The 19,029-nt window shown below is 42.7% G+C and overlaps 2 protein-coding genes across 3 annotated transcripts in view; one reads left to right on the forward strand and one right to left on the reverse strand.

Moving 5' to 3' along the window:
- Window positions 1-19,029, reverse strand: part of MOB3B (MOB kinase activator 3B) — a 184,929-nt gene extending 165,900 nt beyond the window's left edge. The window contains exon 1 of one of the 2 annotated variants that reach the window (XM_070590728.1): window positions 18,809-19,029. The gene's annotated coding sequence lies outside the window, so the exon portion shown is untranslated. Of the gene's footprint in view, window positions 1-18,071; window positions 18,408-18,808 lie in introns of those variants that run through there. The other variant, XM_070590729.1, reaches the window with a different exon arrangement.
- Window positions 10,160-14,224, forward strand: IFNK (interferon kappa). The gene has a single exon (XM_008519069.2). It carries the CDS (start codon window positions 13,598-13,600, stop codon window positions 14,222-14,224), a length of 627 nt encoding a protein of 208 aa, XP_008517291.1. The 5' UTR covers window positions 10,160-13,597.

Here is a 19,029-nt window from a genome sequence, read left to right on the forward strand (position 1 = left end):
AGTCTGTCCCTCGATGCCTGTTTTAGCAGCTACCACGGGAGCAGGTTACTGTCAGATTATGTCCCCTCAGATCTGGTGAGGCCAAGGTTGGAGGAATCTCTATGAGTCAGAGTTGAATCTCCAACATCTAGGAAATTTCTTGGCACACAGTAGGTGTTCAACAAATACCTTTTGAATAATGACCAGTTACAAAGTCATGGCCTACAGATTTGGCACTTAGAAATGATAATCTCCTTTCACCTCTGAAGGGCTCCTTAGAAATAGTCCATCTAAAAGAAGCTTTAAGTTCTTCAAGTAGTCATAGCTGATCATGAGAAATAATGACACTATTTTCTTTGGGGATGGATTTGGCACGCTGATGAGTTTTGTTTTGTTTTGTTTTTTAAAAGAATTCAAAGTTACCTGTTAGGAGGTTAAGAAGAGGGTACCAACAGAGAACTACTAACTAGCTCCAACCCAAAGCCCTGCACCATTTGGGGGAACAAAGGAGTATACTTGGGAAATATGACTCTCTTTGACATATGCACTCAGGACACAGAAATCCTGTGAACAGTTTCTGAAGAAACTATTTCACCGATATCATAGGAAATACCTTTTGGCTAAAGCCTACCATCGTTTGACTGAGTCTTTTGAACTCTCAGTACCAAATGTTGATGTTCTACAAACAACAAATCGTGAGCAGATCTGAACTGAAAAGGTTTTGAAAGGTATCGCATTAAAAAACACAAGGCTCACGCAGAGCCTCTTCATCCATTAAGCCGCCAGGGGCTTCTCCATGGGCTGAGGAATCCAGTGTGGGGACGGCCCAAGAAGCCCTGCAGGATACGGGGGAGACTCAAGGGGTGGGTTTCCCGGGAACATGGCCTACGCACATCTAGAAAAATAAACTCATAGAGGGGGCCTGCATCCCCAGGAATGTGCAGGAAATCAAAACTTCTATTCTTTCATCTTGAAGGCCATTCTTCTAAAAATAAATATGTAAAATACATAAAGGTATATTAAAATATTGACTCATACGGAAAACAATGAGAGAGATAAGGCTTCAGATAATCCTAATAATGCAAAGAGGAAATCAAATGTAGAGGCTGAAAACTGTGCTGAGTTTAAATGAAATTTGCCACCAAGACAGTCCTTGGTAGGCAAATGCTTAACGTGGATGCTTCAAACAATATAGTAAGTTACCTGGTCTAAATATATGAAGAAAATGAAAATGGGGCCCACCAAGGCCGCTTCCCAAGGTCAAACAACTCATTAGAAAACAACCAAGGTATCCTAAACTCTAATCCTTCTACTACTCCAGGGAGAGCAAACAGCTCCAGTTCCAGTTGCTCTGTAGTGACTGCCTGCCTAGGACGTGGAGAAAGTCAGTCTGGTCTTAGCACGAATGAGTGCTGTGATCAGTTAGTGATGTCCGCCATGGCGCTATGATAAAAGTGATGGTACATGTGCTACTTAACTGCCTCTCTCCAGTATACTGTGCCACACAACCCAAGTCTACACAATCAAAATTGTTGAGTGACTAATACAAATGCTTTTCGTTTTCTTAGTGTCCATCATTCACATAAAAGACACACTTATTCATCCAGTAAAATATATATAAGTACACACACACATTAAGAGATATTGAGTTTTATAGTTCTGATGCCAAGCCTTAGTATCAACATTTTTTGCTATTAAGAAGAAAGGAAGGAAGGGAAGGCGAGAGAGAGAGGGAGGGAGGGAGGAAGGAAGGAAGGAAGGAAGGGAGGATATATTTCAAGTTCCCGAAATTTAAAGAAACATCAAAGGAAATTACAAGCTCAATAAAGTTATGTAACACCTTTTAGTGACAATACGCACTTTATTAATACTTTTATTTTCCCTTCAATGGGATTTTAACACATCATCTGAAAAGAATAAACATTACAATTTCAAGCGACTCATTTGATGATAGGAAGAAGTTTATGTGGTAATAGAAAAAGAAAGGGGGAAGAAAACAAAAAGAGGGCAAAAGCTTTTTATAATATAAGAGTGTTTCATACTTCTCTTTTGTTTAAAAAAAGAAAACACTGGGGTTGCATGCGATCATTGTTGCTGCCTATGTTGCCTAATGAAAGAATAATTTTGTCATCCTCCACAAATATAAGGTTCCACTGGAATTTGGACATGCGATTTATTTTTCTAACATTATCTTGTTTTTATGCTCTGTTTAGATCAATGTTTCACAAAGTACATTGCCCTTAACACTGGTTCCTCGGAATATTAATAAATGTGACTTTTGTTTTTTAAAGTGTATGGTCAACTAAGTTTGTTATGTCATAGGATAAACAAGTTTAACAGGTGTCTTGCTGTAAGATTTAGAGGGTTTTAATATGCTAATATACATTGTGAGTCTATATTAAACACATTTTCTAAATTTCTTGAACCATAAAAAGTTGCTTTCATGGAGCTTCTTGCAAAGTTAGTGTTTCATGGAAATGACTTTGGGAAAACTGATCTGAGTACTTCTGCCCCTGAAGATGCTGTGTGGACAACAGCACTGTCCTCTCCTCTAACTGCATGATGATGCTCTCATCCTCCCCATGGCTTTTCTGCTGCAGGATCCCCGGCGTTGACTTCAACTAGGAGCCAAGCCCACTTGGGATGCTCCTCCCAGTTGGCTGCTGTGCGGAGCCCTTGGCAGGCCCCGTTCTTGCCCCTTCTCACAGGGGCAGTAGGCCTTTTCCTGCCTCTGCCACAGAAGCCAGAAATGAATTCCAGCCACACCCTGGAATCACATTTGCCTGGTCCCCTATGTACGGTCAAGCTGCAGGGACTCATAAACAGCTTTCAGCATCCAAACTGACCACATGGGAAGGGAAAGGGTCTTGTTCTCCATGAGCAGAAACACACACTCAGGTGTGTTTAACTTATTTTTCAGAAGTCAGGAGTCTTTAAAAGTCTTTCTTTAGAAAGCTATTTTTGAAAAGTGAAGGTTGTGATGTTATTAGGTGACAAATTTTCTTCTCTATTAAAAAAAAAAGATGTACTCAAGACACTTATTGTACACTTAATTATTAAAAATTTAACAGAAAATCAGGCAGACCTTAATTTTATGTGAACTTTGCCATGTTATTAAATTTTTGCAGCCTTAGTTCCTCAAAACTGTAAAATGGGATCCTGCAGGATTCTTTTGGTGATAAAATGAAATAACATATGCAAACTTAGTGACGCTGTGCTTGATGCATGGTTAATGCCCAGTGTAGTATTAGCTGTGGATGGTACTGAAGGATCTTCTCCTACATGTTGGTCCTCAGGAGAAATAAGCTCCATGGGTTCTGTTTGTTACAAGAAAGCAAATGACAGTATCTTTCTACCAAAATAGTTTTCTTACAAGAAAAGTATGCCTTTTTTAAAGACACTAAATTAATCATTTCTCTTCTTATTTGTATAGCCTTGAAAAAAAGGGAAGTCTTTCATTTCCATAGTGCTTCTTCTACTCTTTAGAAAAAAAGAAAATAACCTCATTAGAAAGCTGCCTTTGGCCAACAACTCCAATTCTCTCCAAATGGATAAAAAATCTTTATTGGGTATCTACAATGGGTCCCATCATGCCAGCCAAATCCCCAAGTCAACTCATACCAGTGCCAACACATTTTGATTGCTAGACTTTTTCCAAATGGATCAGGAGCATAGGAGAGATGGGCTCTCCGTTCATCACACTATTCCCTCTTCTTCCTGAGCACGTGGCTGGACTAAATTTCCTGGCATCCCTTTCACTCAGCTGTGACTATGTAACTAAGTTCCTGCCAATAGGATGTGACTAGAAGTGATGCGTGCCTCTCTCAGCCTAGCCTATATAATGCTCCCATGTACACCCCTTCAGTTCTTTCTATTTTGCCCCATCTTGATGAAGACAAGCCCTGCAACCTTGGAAGCCACATGGAAGATGGCAGAGCCAGAAGATGGAAGGTGTCAGTGTCTATGATCACTGCTTGGAAGAAACCCAATTGTAGCTCAAGTACCTCTGTTCCAAAGTGAGAAATGCTTCCGTCACATTTGAGCCATTCTACTTTTGTTTTTGGATGTGTTTGTTATAGTACCTGGCATCTGGAAATCCTAGGATTTTTGCAAAATTATGAAATACTGAAGGATTATTTGTAAAATAATGAATCTAATCATTGTGTGTCAAGACAGATTAGCTCATAAAATAATTGAATAATCTGGAACTAAGATATCATTATAGACTAGCTCCTACTCTGGGTAAACCATCAGAGGTGCCAAAAGTTCAACAAAAATGTTGTTGAAAACCTTGAAATATAGAATATTCATTTTATTTATTTAATTTTTCTGTGACACAAGAGAAGTCTGCTATTGCTTGACTTTATTGACAAGAACATCTTGATCCAGCCTATTAAACACCAGTATGTTTACTTGGAGTACAGTTTGTGTCAGAGCATTTTTACAGACAGACATTTCTGACAATTAGACATTTCTGAGATTAAAAAAAAATCAAATTGGGGAGAATTGGAGTTGTTAGCTATCGGCTCTCACCTATATTTAGTAAATAATAGATTAGGATTGCTTTCTTTAGGATTGTATGATTATATTCTATTATGATTTGATTATAGATAGTAATCTATGTTTTAAATTGATCATGAAACATTATTTTATTTACATTTTAAAATATACAGGAAGATGCATTTTTTCTGTGTACACATAGGAAATACATCAGGGAACATTCTCAGAAATTTAAACAAGCTAAACCTGAGAAATCCAAGCCTCAACCCCAACCTAAGTCCAAAGTACACGGAACCTAAAGTAGTGTAAGGCCATCCAGTTAAAGACGTAATGCCAAGTGAGATTATTTACTGGTTATCCAAACACTATCACATTAATCCAGTAAAGACCTTATCAAATGGATTATCAATGGCAATTCTGGAAAACTGCCTTTGGTGATCACAGATGTTAGCTGGACCCAAATGCACCATCAGTAACTTACTAAAAACACCTCTCAAATCAGTCTTATTCTCTCATCTCCATTGCTCTGACCTCTATCTAGGCCACCACAACTCTCACCTGGCCTACTAAAATACCTGCTCTCAACCTGGGCTCCTTGCTTCCACTCTTGCCCCTTCACTAAATTGTTCCTCCTCCCAGTGGTCCCCAAAGTGATCTCTTTAAAGCACATGTCATATGATGGCACTCTCTTGCTTAAAATTCTTTCATCTGTCTTCAATGGTCTTAGAATAAAATTGGAACTCCATTATGGTCTGCTACACCCTATCCAATATCAATTTATCCCAGTACCAACCTCACATTACCTTCGCTCCAACCCAACTAATCTCCTTTGTGTTCCTTCAATATCCTAACCTCTTTTCCATCAGGACTTTTGAACTTCCAGTTCTCTCTTTCCTGAAATGCTCTCCCTCTAGCTCTTTACATGGCTGTCTTTTCTTCATCCTTCAAGTCTCAATTCAGCCATCAACCTCCCCCAATTACCCTCCTGCCCTGTTGATGTCCTTCATAGCACTCATAACACCTGTAATTTTATTATTTATTATCTGAAAACTTGGATACTCTACAAGAACATGAATTTTTTTTTCTTTTTTACTGACTGTATCAGGTATGATATCCTCAGAGATGGATGGATGGATAGACGAATACATGGATAGAGGGATGGATGAAAAGATGGATGGATAGATGGGTGGATGGATGGATGGATGGATGAATAGATGGATGGATAGATGGAAGGATGGATGGATGAAATGTATAGGCAATCGATAATTTCATCATTCTCTGTCCCAGCAACAGGGGCCATCCATGAGAAACTGTATTATCACATCTGGCAATGAGTATTACTGCCCTGTGCCAGTGGGGATGGGTACAGGGCAATCTCAATTTCTGCTCTCTTAACTGCATCTCTCTTAGAAATGTAAAGTTTAGCTCTGAGGCCATCTATATGGCCCTTTTCACACAGTGAGTTTTACTTTTAAATGAAAAATGCTTGAGTTTTCAAAATTGATAAACTCAAAAGAATGTGTCTTAATATTTAATTATTTATAATATTTGGAGACACAAGGCTATCCTCGCTTTGAATTTTAAGCCATTTAACTTATGAAGAAGCTCTTTCAGGAAAAAAAAAAAAAAGTCACCTCAACATAGAGTAAAACCACAGGCCACTTCCTTATATTCCCTTCCTGATCAGGGATTATTGCCCTTAAAGGAGTATAGTAAATCAAACCTATGACTGTGTAGAAATCCAGCATACACTTCACTTTTATTTATGGCACCGGGTCAGTCTGACAGAATAGCTTGTTTTCCCAGTTCTGACTAAACGGAAGAGAGTCTTGCCTACAAATGGTTTTCTCAAAATTTCCTCTGTATATATAACAGGAAATGGAGGATTGGATCTGGGCAGGGGCTCTGGAAATGTCAGGGCACTCTCTCCACACTGAACACCCAAGAATGCCAACATGTGTGACCACACTTTTCCCCACTTTGAGCCATGATGAAGAAATGCTAACCCAATCCAGCCAAACTGATGTACTCCATTCTGTAGCTCCACATGAGAAAACTCCACAAGCCCTGCAGAATGCCTGCCCAAGAACCACACACTGGCAATCTGACATCCGCCGGCACGGAGGGAGGTTAGGAGAATTGGCCCTGCAATGCATGTGGTGGTGGTGGTCACTCCTGTAAGGAAGTTGCTGGGGTCTTTGCCCAGGAAACCCAGTGCCGTCTTCTCGAAGGTCCACAGGAGAGATTCCTCCTAGGACCCAATACCAAGAAAAGCTTTGCTTCTACTGAGGATTTAGCTTTATTGCTGGTTCTGGATACTGTGATTTCTTTATCAGATCTTATTTCTTCTTTGCTTCTAGAAAGCCCAGAGACAGATTTGCAACCCTTGGCAACAATGACTCTGGACCTTATGACATCATTCTTATATTCTAATTGTATCCGACTTCATTTTGCTTTCTTGCTCTTGTTTTCCCTCAACTCTGGTTCCTTTAACTACTTTTTATTCTCTTGTATTGTATATTTTCATAAGCTGCTTCAAATCCTTTGGGGAATGAAATAGGCTATTAATGCATAAATACACACAGTGATTTTACACCACACTTTTCACCCTAGATCCTATAAAAACATAATGTAGCCTCAGACAGACCTGGATTTGAATCCTGATTCTGTGGATTTCTAGCTATGTGACCTTGGGCAAGTCAGTTAACATTTCCAAGCTTCCATTTCCTCCTTTTTAAATTGAGGATAATAACGTCTATACTGTATAGTGGCTATGAGAATTAAAGATAATTTATACAAAGAGTTGGCACTTAGTAACTGCTAAATAAATAGTATCCTTTATTATTATTAATAACTATGCAGATGGTTACCAAAGAATACCTAAAGACAATGTCTAGATAACACAGGGACACAGACACATGGAGAATGTGAAGTGACTACGGAGACAGAGATTGAAATGCTCCGCCCACAAGCCAAGGAACACCAAGGATGGCCAGCAATCACCAGAAGCTAGAAGAGGCAAGGAAAGGGTCTCCTCTAAAAGGTTTAGAGGGAACATGGCCCTCATGATACTTTCATTTCAGACTTCTGGACTCCAGAACTCTGAGAGAATAAGTTTGTACCGTGCTAAGCCACCCAGTTTGTGGAAATTTGTTACAGAAGTTCTAGAAAACTAATATCTCCCCCAACTCCTTATTCCCGGACACCACCCCCAAACTCAGGCATTGCTCAGACACTAAAGAAGTCCTAAAATTTGGGGCACGCAAGTCTTCTGTCAGTCTAAGAAAAGCCCACTTGAACTTTTCCACAATATTGCTTTTCTTTGTTCTTCATAAAGGTCACGAAACCTTATGTCCACATACAAGCTGATAGTAATTAAAAGAAGACACTGACCTCATCTCTGCAATGGCAACTCCTTTTTAAATATTTATCCCAGACAAGAGGACATCTCTGTCCATCACCCACTCTACCCTTGTTGTTTCTTCATAGACTACAGGCACCCTTGGATGTGGTCTGGGAAGAAATCCACATCTACTCAGTGGGTAAAGGGGAGGATTATTCTGGTAGGTGACATCTCTCATCTGAGATGCTTACTGCCATCTCAGAAGTGAAAGCCCCATTAGGGTTCGAACAAACCAAAAGAAACAATAGTGGAACAAGGATACGGATGGAAGCCATTCTGGTAATGCCAAGACTGAGGGTAGGTTTTACTGATGGTACATATTTACTGACTTATATATTTATCCCACCATGTTAAATTTCTTTACATCAGGGATCATTTTCTAACAGTGCAAGTTATTTCTGTGTAGGAAGTTACTACATGCATAATCTGAAGCTGGGCTATAAAGGAGAATCAAGTGTAAGTGTGCCCAAAGAACCTCCCTACGAGTGATTGAATAAAATGACAGCTACCAGGAGCATCTAAGATGAAGAAGTGGCAATACTGGGGGGAGAGGAGGAAGAGATGGTCTTAGAACCTCTCAGCAGTGTTGCCTGCACAGGTTAATACCCAAACTTGAGAAATCACATGGCAATCTTTTATTCACAAGCATTTCATGTCTTTATGTAGGAGGTGCCATGGATCCCAAACCGAAGGAGACACATTTCTGGTTTGGAGGGGAAGGTATATAAGTCAACCAAACAATGCAGAACTAAGTGATACCACCAGTTTAGAGGAATGACAGTGCTCATGACCTAACCAGCCTCGGTGAATCCCAAAGAGAAAACAATGGAATCAGGAGAGGGCATTAAAGGGACACTTGAGCTGCCATCTACCATTCTGTGAATGCATCGAGCTTCTCCAATGCCTGATTTTGTCCTCCTGATATCCCTACACCAAGAGAACTAAACCACCAAATGACTTGCCTGTCTTTGAGACACGGCTTCATTATCTCCCTTCAGTCATGCAAAAGTAATTATTGAGCACTGACCGAGTGCCAGGTGCTGCGAAAGTCACTTGGATCTTTCTGATCCACGTCTGGTGAGCCGCTTATCCTGGGCCTCATATTCGTGAAGGGTTCACAATCTAGATTTTTTATATTATATCCAAACGATATCATATAAATAGTCACAGAGATACACTTACTGGATTAAACCTCAAAGCATATCACATTTTTTATAATCCTGTTTTGGCAATTTTTTAAAAAATATATACAAGTCCCCTCAATCCCATGCAGCATGTCACCCATGGAAGGGATTCAGGTCTCTCGCGACCTCTGTGGGTCCTTCTGGGCATTCAAGAGAGAGCAGCAAACAAGCCAGGTGTTGCCCTTGCACTCACAGAATTCAGTGTTCAGTGTGGAGACAGATATCAAATAAAAACACATACCAAATTGATAACTGTTGCTACCACAGGAAAGGACAGTGGTATGACGTGAGGCTGAGCTGGCAAGCCAAGCTTTCACTTTAGCAGAAGGGTTTGAATTTTCACAGTATGGACATATCCATGGATTACTTATGTAGTCATAAATTTCTACACCAGGTACATCATTAAGAGAACAGGCAAGAAGTGGACTCGAGGACCATAGGAGAGGCTGACCCCAACCCAGTGAGAATGAGTGAAACACCAGTTGGAGGTTCAGGGTTGGCTGGGATTAAAACAGCTGCACACAAATGTGTGGTAACCATTGTCTGCATGCCCGAGGAAGCACTGCCAGGCATGGATGCAAGGCTTTCCATTTCTGAGCTCTCCACTGGGCTCAATCACCTTCTGATCCCACAAATGGAATGACTTACGTTCATGTACTGAGTAACGTGGATGATCAACAAGTTACTCTCACCCTGGTTTGAAACTTGCCTTTTCATAAAGAACAATAAATCTTACCAGAAGATGCCAAATGCCCCTGAGCTGAATCACAGCTGTCTTGTCTAGACTGAAATGTCTCATCTCGATTTTATCAAACAAATTGTGTCTTGCCCATTACTGTTAAGCTTGTCATCCACATGGACTTCACATAGCTCTGTCAACAACAGGGCAGCCCCTGCTAATCAGCTTTCCCTCCGAGGAAAGCCTAACTATATATAATGAACTCAAGATAGGCCAGAGAAGTAACCGCAGATATCATGGAAACAACAAGAGCCATGTCAACTCGTAGCCCGCTAATGGTTGTGATAGACAAATTTGGGGATAAAAACACTTCCTTACGCTGTCATCCTTTTCGATTTTCTGATTATATTTTGAGATATATTCAGATGGCATGGCTTTACAGAACAGAGGCACAACCAATGACTGATCATCCAGCAACGCTTCTGATCAGAGCACCCACGTGTGAGTGTACACGTATGAAGGTACTATTTTGTTTTAGTACGGCAGGTGGCCTCTTTGGCTTGTGCATGGTTGTCAGGGATACCTGCATGTGCACAAGTCACGTCAGCACAGAGAAATGCAATCAAACGCACCTCTGCACGTGGTGGACAGCTGACAGATGCAAAGCTTCCTACCGACAGCTTCGTGTCTGAGTTCTGCTCCAAGAGATCAATAGAAGTTTGCATGGTGGATCAGGTTGTCAGAAAAAACACGAGACACCCAGCTAAATTTGAATTTCAGATAAACAAGAGATGATTTTTTAGTATATATATGTCGCAAATGTTGCAAGGATGCTCTGTATTTTCATTTGTAAAATTAGGCAACCCTGATGGTGAAAAAGGAGAAGACATGCGTGTCAATCACCCCTCCTTCTTTGCCATGAATATTGTCAACATCAGCATCAGTTAACATTTATAACACATAGGGAATGAGGTCCATGCTATAAGGAATACCCACGAATTACTCCTGCTACCTATAACATTCGGAATATGTCTGCTTCTTCAATCATGGACTCCTTGAGATCAAGAGCTATGCAGGACCTTGCCCAGTGACTGGCATGTGGCAAATGCTAAAAATACAGTTTTGAATAAATGGGGCTATGATATGGAATGACTATAAAGGGAGAAAGTTTGGGGTGAGGGAGATGAAATGACAAAACTGTACATGGCAGAAAATACAGGGATCTTCAAGATGGTTGACAAAAGCCAAATCTGCAGCCACTTCCATCACCTAGGAGCAGAACCTCTCAGCTTAGTAACTCAATAGAACAATCTCTTAACTTGGTTAGAATTGTCTCAGATAAGTGCAAAGGATGCTAAGCACCCTGGGTGAGTGGAGGACAGGGGTTTACAAAATTGGGAGATCAACACATACATAATTATCTATTTTAAAAAGCCATAAGTAAGGAGGACAAAGCATTGCAAAAGCCCCAAAGAGGAACAAGCAGCTCTGACTGGGACAACTGAAGAACTTTTAGGTAGAAATGATGTGAGGTATGTAAGAAGTTATGGCCCTCAGATGAGCTTTGCACAAATAGACTCTGTGTGTGTGTGTGTATGTGTGTGTGTAATCATAAACATATGTATATATAAACATATATATTTTTAATGAAAAGTTGCAAGAATAGCGCATTGAACTCCCATATACTCTATATCATTCATATCAACTAAATTGGAACTGAGTCAGGGAAAATTCACATTTCCTTTTGAAGTACCCTAGAACAGAAATGTTTAAGTAAATAAAGTAGTATTGATCCCAATTGTAGACGTATAATAATTTTTCTTTTTTAATGTATCTTGTTTTAAAAACAGTTTGCCTTATTAAATAAGGAATACTTGCTGACTATAAAAAACTTTAAAAATCCAGGTAAATAAAAATCACCCATTACTTTTCCAATCAGAGATATGCTTCTAGATTTTTTCTGTACATATATGCATATGTCTATATTTAACAACACAGTATCAGACTCTATATACTACCATGTAAAGTTTGTTTTTAAGCTATAAAGTCTATCTATCCAAGTGACCACATATATTCCTGATAACACAATTTTTAACGCCTGCACAGAGTTTTCTACTGATGGCTTACTTAAACAAGTATCTATTGCTGAACATTTAAATCGTTTTCAGTTTTTTGCTGTGATAAACTTTCTGACCACTAAGTCTTTAAAGACATCCATCTCTATTTCTTGAGGAAAAATTCCTAGAGGGAGAATTGCTGAGTCAAAGATTATGTACATTTTTAAGGCTTTTGCTACATAATACCATTTTGCTCTCTAGGAAGGTTGTGTCCACTTATAATCCTATAAAAACGGTCCATTTTCCTAATTATTTTTCCAAGTTAGTCACCCCATGAAATCTTTCTGTGAAATGAGAATTTATAGAGAGAGAGCACATAGAGTAATATAAGTTTTCTTTCCATAGGCAACCAGTCCAAAAAGCTACGACCTTAAGAAATCTCACTTGTCCACAATAAGCCTTTGATACAGCCAACTGATTTAGAGAAGAACTTTTAAAGTCAAATTTCCAATCAAAGTTCTGCCATATTCCTGGAACTGTGGTTGCTTACCATTCTAAAATGACTTTATTGAAAACTAATGTATTGCTTTTTCCAAGATGATAAAATAAGCTAATCTTGTTTAACGACATCCCATTTCACTTTCCTGGAGAAAGGAATCCCTTTACCTTGACCATAACCAGAAGGAGGTTATTTGGTCAAATAAAGTGAAAACCATATATGATAGATGGCCGTCACTACCACAGCAACATTGGTCCAGGTGTGAACTAGCTAAAAGGCTACAAGGGTGATCACCTACTCACATACCTCCTCAGTGAAACACAAACAGGAACAAACAAAAACCTTTGCAGCGTCCAGAACATCCAATAAGGAAGGAAAGACAGCCAGGCAAAAGTTTTTAAATACTGTCTAAAGTATATCTAAAAATAAAGAAAATGGACGCTACTACAAGAGAGAAGCTGCTGAAGCAGAAAAGTATTCCCCAAAATACACGTCCTTGGAGAACTTCTAGGAAAGATATTGGAGGCGTACGAAATGCTAGATGGGGATGGGAAGCACTGGTTCAGTTTTAACTAAAGGAAAGGATGGAAAGTTTCAACATTTCTAATGGCAACAGAAAACCAAGTTGACTTAGTCTTCTATTTGATAAGTGCCAGGCTCAACTGACAAACTCTGTTTTTCATCTTTTTTGAGATGCAGAAAAATCACATAAAAAGAGAAAATATCCAAATGTAGAAGCTTAATTTAACAAGATTGGGAAAACCTAAACTATATTATGGTCTGGTGGCCTTACAACCAGGTAATCATAGTCATTTGGTCAATGTCTATGACTAACTCAATGAGAGGAGATGTTTGGCTATAGAGCCAGTTATGCAGTGATTTTGAAGGATTGCGCTCTCTTATGTAACAAAGTTGGGTGAATGAGTGAGTGAGTGTATAGAGTCACAGCTTTCAGTTCTTCCTGAAATACTCTGCATTAGTCTTGTTATGATGATTCTATAGTACTGGGATGGATCATCCAGGCATCTAAGGTAACACAATGGTAATGCTTTGCTCACTTGTCTCCAAAAAAAAAAAAAGATAGCATTTCCAAAGTCAGCGTAGTCACCCCAAGTCAAAAAAAGCCTCAGAGGCAAAGGAAAGGGGCCGAAACCTTGAGAACTACAAAATGACGAATGAGAAAACTCCTCCCCACTGAAGATATTCAGGTGTATAAAAGGCACACGAAGGAACCCTGAAGACCTAAAACATCATTGCCAAGCTTGAGTCTTGTGGATTTTTTAGCTCGGAAAAAAAATGAGCGTCAAGCCTGATGTGATTCGAAAGTGTCTGTGGCCTGCATGCCTTGTGGGTCTGTTCATCACGGGCATCCTCTCGCTGGACTGTAACTTTCTGAATATTCACCTGAGTAGAGTCACCTGGCAAAATCTGAGACTTCTGAGCGTTATGAGCAATTCATTTTCTATAGAGTGTCTAAGAGAAAACAAAGCTTTTGAGTTGCCCGAAGAGATTCTATCGCACACCCAGCCTGTGAAAAACGACATCAAGGAGGCCTTCTATGAAGCGTCTATACAGGCTTTCAACATCTTCAGTCAATACACCTTCAGATCCGCTTGGGAAGAGAAACATCTGAAACAAATCCAAATCGGACTTGGTCAGCAATTGCAGTACCTGGAACAATGCTTGGAGGAAGAAGAGAAGGAAAACGAAGACATGAAGGAGATGGAAGAGGAAGGGACGAAACACTCAGCAACGATGGTCCCCCGGCTGAGCCACCTAGAACTGAGGAGGTATTTCAACAGGATAGACAATTTCCTGAAAGAGAAGAAATACAGTCACTGTGCCTGGGAGATCGTCCGAGTGGAAATCAGAAGATGTTTCTATCTCCTTCTGAAATCCATAGCACTACTCAGGAGGAAATAAGGTATCTTTTGAGAATTAAAATTCCATTTCTTGCCAAAATCTCCTCCTCCTCCATCTTCTTTTTAAGAATTACTGTGCTATCCTTTGAACCTGCCATGGGCTGTATTGGTGGTGGTTTATGTAATGTTTACCATCTCTAAAGTTTGGCCTTGAAATATCAGCCACATTCACCTCTCTAAGAGAGGTGAGGCCAACACCCCCTGGGTGACCAAGAGTCTTGTTAGAAAACCCTGAGGGCAGTTTTAGAGAAATAAGATTCCTTCTCCATCTTCTACTCTCTGTTCCTCTTTCCTTTTGCTATTTTCTACTTGCTTTGCTCCATCACCTTTGAACTTTGCCAGAAGAAAATAGGGATCAGAAAATGTTGCAAAATGTAACACCTCAACAGCTTAACCTTCTTGCAGCCAAGGCTGTTTATCTTACGGAAGTTCAGCACTGTTAAAAGAGCTCATACTCGCTTCCATAGAGTTAATACTCTCCCTTTCTTCCACCGCCCCCCACCCCCCCCCCCGCAAAAAAAAAGTTGAAACTCCTGGCCCATTTGCTTCTGAGCTTGGTTTATTTGAAATGATACAAAGTTTGTAGCATGGTGTTTTATTATTTTAAGAGAGTGAAGAGTCACAGTGATGTTGGATGGCTGAGTTAGAAGAGCATTAAGCCTTAGTTCAACCTTTGAGAGCCTATGATTCCAGTGCAGAGAGCACTGTTCATTTCTAATGCATATTATTTAATTTCTATATCTATAGGCATGGAAAATGCTGCAGAAAAGTGTAGTTTCTGCCTTTCATGGGTTTTTGTGTGCCTGAAATGAAATGCCTACAGTCACACTATAGAAGAATTTCACATTGGACTGTCCCAGTTAGAAGACCACTTTCTAAGTCAATTAGTCATCCTAATAACACATGATGCTTTAATATATTTTTTCTTGTGTAAAGTTATTTTGTACCTAGATTATCCACATTATTTACTTAAATTTTCTTGTGTGGTCCTTCATCTGTATTAATTCATCATCTAGCTGAAATGAATTTTCTCTTCCTCTTTCTCCTCTACCCCATCTCAGAATCATCTACCTTCAAGCAAGAATTAACACAGAGATTGTGGCTACACAAATGCAGAAAAGAGGGTGAGACGTGCCTTGTTCAGCCCTTGGGAGACTCTCTCGCTATTGTTATAACCGCATGCTACTAAACTGTTTGGATTCTAGATTCATCCAAGTGCAGGCTCCAATGCCAGAGCCAAACAGGGAAAGTCTTATGATGAAACTGAGGCAAATTCAATCCAAAAGGTATAAGAAATATTTAAAGGAACAAATTGTGGATCATGGTATATTGGTTATCCGTGGAAGGATCAGACAATAAAATGAGTTAGTATAATCCGTTTAGTCAAAACAACGCATCAACAGTTGATCTAAAGGGAAAAAAAAAAGCATTACAAGCTTTAAAGGAGTTGGGGCACGCAACTACGAGGCAGAAAGCATACCCTTGATATTTGCCATGCATTTCTCTAATAATGCCTTTGTGTGGTCTCCCTAATAACTCTACTGGGATCATGTCAGTTACTTTGGTAAATTACGGTTGTGGTCTGGCCAAATGTTTGCTATGCAGGAGGGAAAAGAAATGGCACTCCAAGTCAGCAAGACTGACTACCGGCAGGGGCAGAAGTCAGACAGTATGCTTTTATTAACAGCACCGGGTTAGAAAAAGGAGCCCAACCTACAGAAAAATAGGTAAAGACACAAACTCACATCACCCCAAAGGAGGAAATACTAATAGACATTATGAAAAATGTTAAAGGAATGCAAAATAAGATACTCCCCTCCCATCAGTATGGCAGAGATAAAAAAGAATGATAATATAGAGAGTGAGGGGGGTGTTGAGTACAGGGGAAAAAATCCTCTTGTGTATTGTGGGGAGAGGGTAAACTGGCACAAGCTTCCTAAAGGACAATGTGGCAATCTGAAATATCCTAAAATGTACATCAACTCTTTTCACCTCACTATCCCATCTCCAGAAATTTCTTCCAAGGAAATAACTGGGTAAGATTGTTCACTGAAGTCTTGTTTATAATATTCCTTTTCCCTTTGTTTTCATTTTCACCTCTCTCTATTTTCTATTTTTTTCTACAATGATTTGGGAGGGGGCATTTTTTTTTTTTTAATTATAAAATTAAAGAAACTGTACAAGCTTATCTTTCACTACAAGTACCCTGTTTTCCTTACTGGGGTGGACTGAGACAAGCACTGCCTTTCCCTTTGTTAATGATGCCTGTGGGCACTTCTTGAGCAACCCAGGTCCTTCTTGCTGGTTCTCTCCTGAGCTGCTGTTGCTAAATTTCAAAGGACGCCTTCCTTGGGGATCCATTTTCCTAATGAAACGTTTGTAAAGTGCCCTCCGGTGCTTCGAAGATTTTGCTTTTCTTCTTTTGTTGGTCCCACTGGTCATATCCAGAAATCACTGGAGAAAGTGCTCTGTGTCCACCTTCCTGACTTAGCCACCTCCTTTCTTGCTCTTCTTTATTAAATGGAAGCTCAAAAGTTCTAAGTCGGGTAAAGGGAAAACTCTTAAAACTGTGCAGAGCCAAGTGCACAGTTTCCACTTATAATGCTTGAGTGGGTACACAGGTCACAAACGTTCAGATGGAAGCTTCCTGTCTCCCCTGGCTTGGATGAGGGATTGAAAAGTGGAGGATAAAAAGAGTGTACTAACTGAGTCTCTTTGGAAGAGGGACTGATTTTTCCCAAAGAAAAAGCTTGCAACACCGGTACAGGAAAGCTATGAGCAGGGATCGGTTCCAGCAGGTGCACAGATTCGGCCTCCAGTCATAAGTAAAGCCACTCTCCGGGCACCATCCGGGGACCTTGCCCTCTCAGGTGGCTACTTTGCTTTTGCCCTAGTTCTTTAAGAAATAATCCATCCACACTCACTAAGAATAAGCACGATGTGTAAGCATCTGATTTGGGAGGGAACGCAGAGAAATAGGGCCACCTATAATCTACCAGGCGCACCCATAGGGGACCTCGGGGCCCGTCCCAAGCCACTGGGTCGCAGGGACTTGGAAGCGGCGCCCGCGCTGTGTCCTCCGGGTCTGCTTTTTCTGAATGCTGAGAGGCGGCGTGGGATTCAAACTTGGAGCCCTACGCGAAGTCAGAACTCCACGTTCATTCTGGAGGGAGCCACCCCAGCACTAGTTCCAGGCAAAGTCTTGAGGCTTCCCAGGTTACTTCCGGCTCCATTCTCGCCTGCCCTCTGGCCCCTGGAAACTCAGAACCTCGGCTTTCTGCCTACCCGAAGCGCCCCGATCGGTCCCACTGCCCTGGCAGCGGCCCAGCCACAAGCCTTTAGCCAGAGACTGAAATCCGCAGGAACCCACCACAGGACACCCTGGATTGAGGCAGGACCTGGCTCTCACTCTCTCGAAAGCGGCACCCCTTCGCGGCGCGTCTGGGAGAAGATCTAAGCGCTGCGCCCTGGCCCCGGGCAGCCGAGGGGGCGGGGAGGAACAACTTTCCCTCCGCCCTCCAACCGCAAGGCCGGGCGGGGCGGCCTCGCCGGGGTCGGGCTCCGCTCCGGCCCCAGCCGGGATCCCGGGCGGGAGCGGTCTGGGGTCAGGGGGCCGGGGGCCGGGCGTGGGGGGCGGGGGCGGAGGCCGACAGGGGCTTCGTTCTCCCCCAAGCTCCGCCAGATGTTGGAAAGGCAAACAATAGCGGAGACGCGGAGAAACAAAAGGCCATTGGCCACGATCTCCATCGGCTCTGTCGCGTGGTCCCTGTGGGGAGGACGTCAGGGAGGGGGGTCAGGAAGGTGGGTGAAGGGGGATCCTGAGGAGTTTGGGGTTCTCTGGTACTTACTTGCCAGGCGCCAGGGGTCGGCCTTTTGCCCTTCCGAGAGGGGTTCAAAGGCAGGGGGGAGCGATCAAGGAAAGTTGAAGGGTTTTCCCCTTCTTCCTCGTGCAGCGAGAGGGAGGGGCTGGGATTCCAGATGTTTGACAGTTGCTGGCCCACGGGTTCAGCAGGATTTGTACGTCCTTTACATACCCCTCCCTCCACGAAGCACCAACAGTCCCGGGGACGGCCTGGCCGACCCAGCCGAGTCCCCCTCGCAGCCCCAGCCGAGCCTCCTCCTCCAAGATCAAGGTGCCCTAAACCTTGCCCCCTGCCCAGGCGCACTTCTGTAAAAGTTTCTCTGCCTGCCAACCGTCGTCCCCCTCCCGGCCCAACACGCAACCTGCAGTCATCTGCGATTCGGGATGGGTTCGGGGACAGACTTGTCCCCCGAAGGAAGACGGATTTTATTGATACGTCTTGTAAAATCAAGGCCCCGGAGCCGGGGTGGGGACTGGACTCCGTTCCTCCCCGGGAAGAGCCCGCGAGGAGGCAGCGAGAAGCCCAGCCGTGGGCAGGGGTCGGAGCGGATTCCAGCGCCGGAAGCCCGCGCCCGGGGGCGGGGAAGCGGGGTCAGCCATCTCCCGCCCCCCCGGCTGCCCCCGCCCCCCGGGGCGCCCCGCACCTCTGCCTGCCGGGGCGGCCGGGCGCGAGCAGCTGCCGGACTGCGCCACCTCCCCCGGCTCGGAGCGGGTCTCACTCACCGTGGGCTTTTCACTTCAGCCCGGGGCCCTGACGGCTCCTGGCGCCGGGTCAGCTGCGGCCGGCGCGAGGGGAGGAAGCTGAGCTCCGGGCCGGGGGCGCCACGCCGGCGGATCCGCGCCAAGGGCGCTGGGGCCAGCGCGCGCGGTCTCAGCGGGCCGGCCGGCGGGCGGGCGCGCGGGCGGACGCGGGGCTCCGGCTCCAGCCGCCGCTGCTCCAAAGT

Source organism: Equus przewalskii, chromosome 22 (genome assembly GCF_037783145.1).
Source record: "Equus przewalskii isolate Varuska chromosome 22, EquPr2, whole genome shotgun sequence".
NCBI lineage: Eukaryota > Metazoa > Chordata > Mammalia > Perissodactyla > Equidae > Equus > Equus przewalskii.

What these genes read in the sequence shown, in the direction of transcription:
- IFNK (XM_008519069.2), top strand. Translation starts at nt 13,598, where the DNA reads ATGAGCGTCAAGCCTGATGTGATTCGAAAGTGTCTGTGGCCTGCATGC.